At 32.3% G+C, this 11,685-nt stretch overlaps 1 protein-coding gene across 1 annotated transcript in view; it reads right to left on the reverse strand.

Moving 5' to 3' along the window:
- Positions 1-5,233: 5,233 nt before the first annotated feature.
- HELRODRAFT_85865 (hypothetical protein) overlaps positions 5,234-11,685 on the reverse strand; it is a gene marked incomplete at both ends in the record, with an annotated part of 20,392 nt that continues 13,940 nt past the window's right edge. Inside the window, 10 exons of the mRNA XM_009026526.1 lie at positions 5,234-5,482; positions 5,549-5,717; positions 5,812-5,962; positions 6,135-6,242; positions 6,490-6,625; positions 6,698-6,852; positions 7,911-8,012; positions 8,224-8,304; positions 8,981-9,086; positions 10,545-10,645. Of these exons, the coding sequence (XP_009024774.1) occupies positions 5,234-5,482; positions 5,549-5,717; positions 5,812-5,962; positions 6,135-6,242; positions 6,490-6,625; positions 6,698-6,852; positions 7,911-8,012; positions 8,224-8,304; positions 8,981-9,086; positions 10,545-10,645 (1,358 nt within the window). The remainder of the gene's footprint in view (positions 5,483-5,548; positions 5,718-5,811; positions 5,963-6,134; positions 6,243-6,489; positions 6,626-6,697; positions 6,853-7,910; positions 8,013-8,223; positions 8,305-8,980; positions 9,087-10,544; positions 10,646-11,685) is intronic.

The raw sequence follows: 11,685 nt of genomic DNA on the forward strand, positions 1-11,685 counted from the left end.
AACTGCATGTCGTATAATGGGTCTTCTATGTTTTTCATTATTTATTTTCAGTTGTTTTTTTGTCTGTTGATAATTCAAATTATGAATTAGCAGATAGAAAACATCTCTAATTAGCTGTTACAATTCCATAAATTGGTTGCTGTGATAGCTGCCGTGTAGCAAGAGGTCGTCATCATGATCAGGTCAGGTTCTCCTTTTTCTCATAAGCATTCGCAAGATGACCACGACGACGACCTCTTGCTACACTGCAGTATATTTGTTTTAAAGTTGCAACGGTGAACGTATTTAATTTTATATATAATTTAATTAATTTCTTGTGACACTATATATTCTATCATGGGTATAAAAAATAATGATGAAGTTGGTGATCACTCAGGCTGTTTCCATTGACCAAATCTTTCCATCCACACATCATGTCAAATGCAAACGTATGCTGTACAATTTCTACATTTTCTGTTTGCACGTCACTCCGTTAAGCGCAGACTTCTTTATTATTTGATCTGTTGTCTGGCGGTTTGGATAGCTCGATGGTTTGATTAACATCTAATTTTCCTTGACTTCACGGTTCATCAACCTTCAATTCAACTTCAAAGTGTAATTCACAATTGACGACGAATTAATGCCATAGTTCTATTGTATTTAATGTATTGTTAATTTTTCACCGAAATATGTAATAAAACAAATTTATATATATATATTCTATATATACTGTACATGCATATTAAATATAATAGCTGTAATTTTTTTTAAGTTTCTCAGGGTTCCTCTAAAGCTTCATTTTATTCGCCATGATATTGAATCACAATAAGGAAGAGTCTAATGCAATGGAATATTCATTTCATAAAAGATTACGAAATGTGCTAAGGTGTTCCTTCAAAAGCACAAAATGTTTTGACCCCGGCGTCTGGTCTTCAAATGAAGCTGGTATTGTTAGGTCTTGGTTACATGTTGGTTTATTTACAGTACAGTTACAACCTTCGAAGTTGAGTACATTACAACTTCCCAGGTACCATACCAATCGTCTTCTCCAGTGAGGACAAGTCCTCCCTCTAATAATTTTTTTTAAAATTGTCTTTTTACATAATTTCAATAAAAATTTAAGAATTCAACGGTTTCTTATTTTCAAAATTCACGTCACAATGAGCAAAGGAAGAACGTTCTGTTTTTTGACTTTTATTGAACATTTCTTTGCTGATTTTACTTTCTGATTGTCAAAATGAAAAAAATTATTTTTTTCTTCTCTCAACTTATTTTTCCCATTTTCGCAGAATTATAGGTGTTTCAATATTTATACAACATAGTTCTCCGCTGACTGAAATGTGTTCGATTTGGTAATCTTGACTCTCCTCCATCTCCAGGCTTTGTAGTTATTGCAATTGCTTATCGTTCAAAATAAACATATTGTTGTAACACTTTAACGCTCATTACAACAAACACCAATGTTCGTCAAGTGTTCGTTATTCCGTAGGTTCAAGACTTCCAATAGATAAACACAACTGCTTCAAACGCAGACTTGGTTGAACGTTTATTCAAATGCCAACAGAATAGAAACACTAAACTAATCCAAGTAACGGCACAATTACATCTTTTCTTCAAACCTTTAGAAACATCTCCATTCACAAGCCCTTGTAAAACCTCTATGGTAGATTTTTACAATCAATAGATCACAAATATAGCTAAGATAATCGAGATGACAAATAATATAGTGTAATTTGACCATTGCCGCAGTTATAACAATATTTTTTTTAGAAATTACGTGACTATAATTATATAATTACAAGTATCATTGTATAAAGTTTAGATTGTGTTGTTTTAGTTGTGATTAATTTGTTTCTGTTCGTATAATCCTAAAATATTTTTATTGGGTAATCTATCTGATGTTTATATCAAATAAACCTCTCGACTTAGAAAATACAACCAATCACGTACAAAATGATTATATTTTTAGGAAAATGTGGCATTGTTCAGTTTTTGTTGAACCGATTCGTGAAAACAATGGATTAAAAATATAGTTTTCATGCTCAATTATTTTAACTTGTATGTAGGTATATATATTGTTTACATTTTCGTTTTTCAGTTGTAATTGTAATTTTCAAAATCCTGTTTGTAATTATTTATTTCCTAAAAAAAGTGCTTGATAATTTTTTAAGATAAAGGTGTAGCGTTAATTTTTAAAATCCAAATTTGTGAACGCTGAATAAACTTCGGTCTGTTGTCATATACATAACAACCATATTCAACTGCTTGTGTTTGATCGGTTTTGTAGTAAAAATGAATAAATATCCACTGATTTGATGTACAAACATTTATTAACAACTCCAAAACTAACATGCATAAAATATACCAAACTTTGAATAGTAACACGCTTTCCAAAGACATGTCAGAGTTCTAAGATGAAAGAAAATAGTTGTGACGTTTGATGATACCATTACAATATATAAGGTGACCGACGTTTTTTGAAGTTAAAATAAAGATGAAACAAACGCGTCACTGCGTGTGTAAAACCATTTTTAACAAAAATTTCTGATCTTTAAACGAATCAAAAATTAAAATATTTTATGGACGAAATATTTCAATCCAACGCAAACAATGAGTGTCGCAAACAAACCAAAACGTTTGGTATATTCTTCTAAACAATAACGTTAATTTCTAAGGTAACAAAATCACCGGATAGAATCATACATTCAAAAGTATAAGTTATAATATTTGAAAGAAAAATAAAACTTCATATTATGCGCTTGTATCAAACATCATCGTTTTTTCAATGAAGATTATACAGAGGTTCATATAAAAACTTATCGTATGTGTACAATACACATCACAAGTGGATGGATAGGTGGATATATGAATACGCAACTGTCATTTAATACTGAAGGAATGAAGTAAATATTTAAAAAATGATGCAAATGTAACAAGTTACCAGTGGTGCACTAACGAAGAACAAGAAGTATCATTAAGTATTACGAACGATGTTTACATAACGCATTTCTTAAACCAACCATTTGATGTATATGCACTTGAAAACAATCACATGGTAACTTATTTTCCACATGAAATACATAAAATGATTCGCAAATAAAAATACAAAAATTTGATGGACTACTTACATATAGGAAATGCTTAAACAAAAATTGCCATCCCCTGTATAATTTTTCGGTTACGAAAATGATAGCTTAACACAAAAATTCAAAAAAATAAACTTTTTGTAAAACACACTTTTAAAAACGTGCATTTGTATTTTTGAAACACACATTCGGGTTTCTGAAATTACTTTCAGATTTCGAAGCTTATTTAAAGCATTAAAATGGTAGAAAACACTACACTCAAAACATAAGCCTCGTTAACATAACGTAACATGCAACAAATACTGTAGTGTGATGAAATTATTAGATGATATATAACACCACCACCGTAACCAATGAATACTTAAGCTAATAAATAAAATTAAAAAAATTAAATTGAAATCAATTATTTAATCAGATAGACATATCTAGTAAAGTAGTTGTAACATTAACAACAATCAAACTCAGGATCCTGGAAATATTGTCAAGAAATGAGAAAAGTTTAACACGAGAAGCATGCTCTTGAATATTAACGACTTAGTTTTAAACGTAAAATGTATAAAATGAAAGCTGAATAAAAACTGAGAAATATAAACAACGAAATGCTGTTAAAATACTTTTTCTTTGATGACTAACTGCTGTTTTGTACAATATAATTAAAGTTAATAGGAAAGTAGCCAAAAATTTAGAGTAAAAAATAAAGCCAGTTTATTATTTAAATCGTACAAGTTTGACTGTCACATGTAAAATTTCTACTTTTTTTTACCAAAGATAGAAATTTGTCGTGAACAGACACTGTAGTACAGTGCTAAAAATAAAACATATATAGTTATGAAAATTTGCATGGGACTAGTTTTGATGGGATCGCAAGAGTCCCAGATCGCTACCGAGACTAAAAACGATGTACAACAATAAAGCAACAACGATGAGTATGACGAGAAAAACGTGCAGAAGAATTTTCTCCTGCCTCGTCTGCTTCAACCGATGCAACTCTGCCAGTCTCATCTTCAATTCTCGAGTTGAGTCCCCACTTTCCTCCGCCCCATTGATACCACAGAACCACTGAGCCCATTTCTTGATGGCGAAGATGGTGGATGAGGAACGGACCTCCGTTTCTGTTTCATCCGACGTGTCACTGGATGAAACTCGCTTTGAACATTTTGTTTGACATTCTCTTTCATGCTTGTTCCTTTCATTCGTCAGATTACCAATTTCAACATCTCCGACGTTTTGCACATCTGCATGAATGTCTCCATTTGTGGAAAGTTTGCTTATTTTTCCATTAATGAAAATGGCTGCTTTATTTGACTGTTTGTCGTACTTTTGATCATTTTTGGCAACGACATCATCACCAGTATCATCGTCGTCACCAGCGGCTTCAGCGTTATCATCACGATCATTATCTTCGGCGTGTGGGAGGCATTTGTCATCGTGAACATCTTGTTGGAATCGTGTGCAGAATGTCGTCAGATGCAACTGCAGAATGAAAAACATTTCTACGGTAAAAATATTATGGACCAGATAAAGAAAGAAAAAATTTGAGACAAAGGTATAATAAATTAAACATCAAGCACCCGAAGAAATGATATGGCGCATTATTAAAATATATAAGCAGTTATTAAACTAAATCGTTTTACCGGTTAAAACTTCATTGAACGGATCTAAAACTGTAATTAAATTTGAAATATCTATATGACATAAATATGAATTATCTATAAAAAAAAAAACGTGTGGAAGGAGACATTGAAAATGATTGAAAAATGGATGTATGTTTGTACAGAGATACAGACATACATCGAAATTTTTCCGATACCAATCAGAATGATAGTTTTTTTCTTTTCGAACACCCGCTACCGATACATCGGAAGTTTCAAGTTTCTTATACCGATTTCGATCGAAATTTGGAACGCCTGCACCTAACACTAACTATGTAAGATATAGTGGCTACATTACTGTTGCAGGTGCTATATTTAAAAAACTTAATAAATTCAGTGTTTATTAAGTAACTTAATAGGTTGCACCGACTGTTTTTGGATTCGATCGTTTTCATAATTAAAAAATAAAAAGTTAATCATTCAAATTGTATTAAACTCGAGTTAATTTATTAAGTTTATGATAAAGATTTAAGCTAATGTGGTTTTATGCTAAACTCGAAACCCTAACAGAAAAAGTCAAGCAGAAAAAAAACATAAAATTTGGTTAGTTACCTGCTCTTTGGTTGGTTTTTCAGTCAGCAAACTGATCAGCACAACTGTTAAAATGGTAATCACAAAGAGAGCAAGCGCAAAATACATGTAATGCAAACGTATGAGGATGTTTCTATCATCTGATTCGTCACAATGTGGGTCAGGGTACACAAAGTTCAATATCATTCGAACCGACCCAATTAACAAACCAATCATCAAAGCCCAGAAGGCTCCCTGTATACAAAATCAAGTTTACGTTATTATAAGCTATCCTAGCGAAGATTTAAATGATGATTAAACCTTTTCATTGGCTCGTGGCCAGAGCAAAGCAAGCAGATAAAGAGCTGCTATTGGAGGAGACAAATAAGCAGCTATTGACTGGATGTAGATGTACAGCTGGGCTCCTTGCATATTTTGTATAATGGGTATCCAGAGAATGCCCACCAGTACCATGAAGCATGCAAACAATCTGTGTATTTCATCAATATCATTTGTTAACAATCGACAAAATTATTTAAAATCAATTGAACGTCGATTTAAAATTTTTATGAAATAGTTGTTACCTCCCCACAATCATAAGTTCTTTGTTGGCAGCATGTTTTCGGAATCTGCCGTAAATATCCATAGTGAACAAAGTACTTGCGCTGTTGAATATTGAAGCCAGGTCGCTTACTAAGGCAGCCAACATCACGGACATCATGATTCCTCTCAATCCTTATAGAAGATGGTAATTAAAATTGTAGTCTTACAGACGATGAAGATTTAACTGATTCAACTGAATTAAAACGAATAATAAATCTTGTAATAGAAAACCATTTTAAAAATTAAGATCACGAGCATCTTGATGTTAACAATGATAAAACGGAGTAAGACAATTAAATCCAACCAGCAGGCATGATCTCAAGCACCAGTTTAGGAAATGCAATGTTGCTACATCCCATCTTGTTCTGACAGACTTTCATGCAGATGTCTGGATCAATACATGCCACCTCCTCTGTTTTCAGTCAGTGATTAAATGGCTAATTAATTGTATCATTATTAAAAAATGGAAAAAAAATAAATAGGCAATCAGCATAAACAATCAGACTTAATTGAAACATATATCCCCATCATCACACTTATCAATTTCAACATCTTTTTCATTTTGATCTTGCTATAATTATCATAATATAGTCATCATCATGATCATCATACCAAAGAACAAAAGTTCATCACCGATACAGACCAGAATGGAAACGAACCAGTGAAGAGCACTCTACTGATCATGCCAGGGAGCACAAGAATGAAGACAGGCAGAACCTTCAGGAACCCAGCAAACAACGTGCTACCCTGTGCGTGGCTTAAACTCTTTGCTGCCAATGTTCTTTGAACTATCATCTGTTAATGACAACAATATAATATGAACACATACACGTACACACCACAAAACAACCACAGAGAAAAACATACTTGGTCGGCACACCAGTACCAGATAGAAGCAGGAGTTTGACCCAATAAGAAACCAGGCCAGGGCATATCAGGATCAGTGGGCCCCCTCAACATGTCCCATGCATGTGGACTGGGCATGCCGCAGGTTGAGTTGCTCCTTGAGTGAGAGAAGCCATCTATAAATTTGTAAGTGAACATCATACCTCACAAAAATCATCACATAAGAATCACACAAACCCTTTAACTCTATAAATTTAGATGATTTTCTAACCTTACGTACCATATGAAAGGCGAAAGTATGTTTTATGAAATACAAGATCATCATGGTAAGTAGGGTTTAAACGTTGATGCAACAAAATGGCTCGGTTTACAAAGGCAGAAATCGTGCTCTCTAGATATGTTTGACAGCATTCTATATTGCCATTGAGGCATAAACCTTTGTTTGTTGCTTTGGTGTAAACTGAGGTTTTAAATTCATTTTGCACATTTTGTATTAGTACGTCTAGGAATGGTAGTTTATTGTCAGATGGAATGGTAGTTTATTGTCAGATGATTTTTTATTGTAAACTTTAATTTTGACGAATTTAGTCGTTGTAGAAGTCTTGCTATTTGATCATCATCTTCATATGTAATAAATATATCGTCAACGTAGCGGCAGTATATATATAGTTTTAGCTCTGGTTCTTCTTTAAATAACATTTCTTCGATATGTCCAACATAGAATTTTGCGAGAGTTCTCCCAATGGAGAGCTCATTGCTACACCGTCTATTTGCTGATATAGTGTGTTACCCGGGCCAACAAAAGGCGCTTCGGCTGTATATATTCTTAGCAGCACATCTAATTCATCTTTTGGAATTGGTAGTGGTGAATGACTGGAATTGTATATTCTATCTATTATTATGCTGACTGTGTCCTTTACAGGGACATTCGTAAAGAGTGACTCCACATCCAAAGATGCTATTTTGGTGTTAATGGATGGTTTTTAACTAACGCCGAACATGCTGTGATTTTCATCAATAATTGCATTTCTGACAGTCTTAATCCAATATACATTTATATATACATTATAAACACGTACATGGTAACACAAAACATAAATCTAACCTGTTATAACATTAGTAAAATTGTTTGTAAAAAAAAGTGTGAGGTTGTTGCTGCTGTCATTAGAGATGTCATTGATAATGTTGTTGATGTCGTTTGCTTTGATGATGTTGTTGATGTAGTGATCATGACTGATGTTGCTGTTGTTGTAGGATGAGAGATGTGAGATGTTTGTTGCGATGGCAAGTGGGTACCTCCTGTACAGCTCAGCATAACCGCCCACCTCTATGAAGCCTGTGATGATGATGATGACGTGATGAGGATCATGATAGAAATGCTATTAAACAGGCTATAAAGCAGGGAAAGGATAATGGAAATGAAATTAATGAAACGGTAACGAAATCGACGATTTAAAAGTGGATGATTCCTATTAATCATCACAGAGATAAAAAAAAGAGGAAACAATTAATCCACGATTAATCAAGTTGCTTATTGATATACTCACTGAGAACAGAGAGGACAGTTGCACCGACAACCATGACGGAGGTGTGCAGCATGTCTGTGTATATAACCGCTGCCAAACCACCTACATTATCAATTCAATGGGCAAGACATCATAACTGCAGTCATTTCATAAGGAAATAATTTGGAATATTAATTGTTAATAATTTGTAGCAGCTAATATTTAAATGTGACACAAGGTCGACAAATTTTGAAACATTTAGAGGAGATGGAAATTTTGCTCCAGAACGTAATAAGTTACAAGTGTAAATTATTATGTGAATTAGTTGAACATTGGACATGGGGATAAATAAAGTCAAGTAACATGATATCTTCAATGTCATTATGATCATCCTTACTGCATTGACAACACTGCATATTCATCAAACATTCATACACCGGAAATTTAATGAGCCATCATAAAATTGATATCACCATTTTTGTCCATTTTCTATCATTAACTGACTAGTTCGTTCATTCGTTCAATAACACTTTCAAATACTTTTTTTTATTCCTTCAACCAATGTTTTTATGAATTCATAAAAAAATCTCTTATAATTGAAACAACCACCAACTAACTAATTTTCATTCATTCAATTACTCACTTCAGGAAAATTTTTTTGATGATTCAACCAACCAGCCAACCAAACAACCAACCAGTCAGTCAGTCAACCAACCAGTCGGTCAGTCAACCAGCCAGTCAGTCAACCAACCAACCAATCAGTCAATCAACCAACCAATCAACAAGTCAACCGACCAACCAGTAACAGTTGTGATAGCAGTAACAACGAGTAACAACAACACAGACAGATACAAGTTCCAGTAGAGTGCTTGCTGAATGAAGATTGCTCCCGAGTACAAGTTCACCTCAAATCAAAAAGTTATAATAAACATAAAAGTTTAACAAATAATAAATAATAACTATTACCATAGTAAATATTGTTATCATTAGTAATATTATTACAATTATTATTATTGTTATTGCTAAACTTATTATTGTGGTTCTCATTATCATCACCATTATTATTATTATATATTGTTATCATTATCATTATTATTACTATTGTTACCAAAACTGGATATGTGATATTTTTGTAATTCATGTATTTTTGTCAGATTAAATGTTTATGCTATTTTTAGCATTTGTTTACATTTAAGTTTACACTATTTAGAAGAAACCCATTTTCCTATTTATAATAATTTCCTGTTTATATATCTTTATCTTTGGCGGTGGATGTCTGAAAAATTTTATATCAATGTTTTCATTTTTTGTATCTATGGCTCAATGTTCACTTCATTGTTAAATATCATTCATATTTACGTACTTATCCATTATTATTATTATTATTAACATTGCTGCCGTTGATAATATATTACATATTTTATGATTATTAGCGTTGATATAATTATCGTCTTATTATTATTAATTTGTTCACATTTTTGATGTCTTATTTCATGGTTTTTACGATAATTAATGCTATTGTCCATTGTATTATTATTATTGCTATTGCTGTTATTGTTATCAAAATAGTTATTTTTATTGATATTGTTTGTAAGTTTTGAAACCAGATGATGAAAAAAATTCTTTAATTTTTTTTAATAAAACAGTATTTTGTAAATTGTAAGGTCCCAGAATAAGTTCACAGCAAAGATTAATCAAGCCTTTGTTGTTGATGTTGTTGTTGTTGATTTTTTGCTGTTTGGATGAGTTACTCACTAACTAATTAATTGGTGATAAAATTGTGTTATCATTGTTAAACTAAATCATGAAAGTCATCCTCATTTAATTTAATTATCATCATTTAATTTTATCATCATCGTCGTCGTCATCATCATCATTATAAGTTTGTTCATTCCATTATATCAGTACCACTAAGCCTACTTAAAATGAAATATCCCCACTTATCATAGCCACATCATTATCATCATCAAGCTTATTATCTTTATCATTATCTTTATTTTTTTGATATAGCACTCCTATTAATTGAATTTCTAACATCAATTTTCTCACCAGAATCAATTTTTGTTCTTCTTGCAGATGATAACCATCCTAATCTCCTTACCCCTTGAACAGTAAACCATTTTTATCACTAACATCATCACCATCGCACCACTAAACACACCATTACCACCACGCATCACAAATATCATCACACTACCAACATTACCACTACAGAATTCATTACCATCATAAAAACACTCACCCCAATCATCCTCATCATTAAAAACTTCACATCATCATCCCACCGACATCATTACCAACACCATCATCACCATAATCATCATCACATCAGACCACACACGTCATCATCATCACCATCTTACGGAGATCTTAGTGAAGATGTAGAGCATGAGTGAGAGAACAGCCAGATATGTCCGAATTCTTTCACTGGCAAACCTCTTCTTCATGTACTCGGGCAGAGTGACTACCTGTTGTAACGTGTTATATATCAGGTTGTATTGTGTGATGTATCATGTTGTATATCATGTTGTATATCATGTCATGTATCATGCTATATACCAATTACCAGGTGTTACTGGAATTACCAGGTTATGTATCATGTTATGCCAGATCTTATATCATGTTATATCTGAGGTATTGTGAAAAAAAAGATAGTCAAGCTTTTTTAGGAACAATGTACGGTCACTAAGTTATTTTTACAAATGGAATCGAAGAATCGAAGAAGTGATCAAATATTTTATCCGATTACTTTTGTAAACCGAAATATTCAATTACCGAAAATTAACCGAACTTCACAGCACTATTAGGTTACATTTCGGGTTACTTACATAATATTAGGTTAACATCATCCTTCAGAGTGGTGTTTAGTTTAGTAATGTAATGTTACATTATGTCATGTCATGTAATGTGTTATGTCATCAGACATGAGTATTGACTGGAGTCTGTATTTTATATGTCTGTACATAGGCGGCGACTTGTATGGGCTTTCGGGCTCGAGCCCCCCCAATATTTAACCCTTCGGGCTCAAGCCTATCTTGAGCCCCCCCAATATTTGAAAATAAATATTTTGAATTTATATTCAGTTATTATATTTATATTCAATTTTTATTTTCTTATAACTATATTGGCTGGATATTAGCTTATTTATGTATAATTAATCATCAAAAACGTCTGAGAAACCTGATCTAATTTCAACTATGTTTGCATAGTAAAAAATATTTGTTACATGTCAATTACAATTAACGTTTTGAGAAATGCAGATTTATTTTAAAAATAATAATGATCTAATATTCATTATTTTTGATCATTTCCTTTTCAAAAATTGAACACATTTTGTAGTTCAGTAAGTAGATTTAAAAGACACAACTAAATAAGCTAACCCACTTTTCTACGCTATATAAATATTTTTCTATGATTCTAAACAAATATTATTTGAAAAATCATTGCATTTATGTGCTTTAAATATTCATTAAGATTTACAAATTTAGTTAAAATAGAAATTAG

Source organism: Helobdella robusta, assembly GCF_000326865.2.
Source record: "Helobdella robusta unplaced genomic scaffold HELROscaffold_48, whole genome shotgun sequence".
Classification (NCBI taxonomy): Eukaryota; Metazoa; Annelida; class Clitellata; order Rhynchobdellida; family Glossiphoniidae; genus Helobdella; species Helobdella robusta.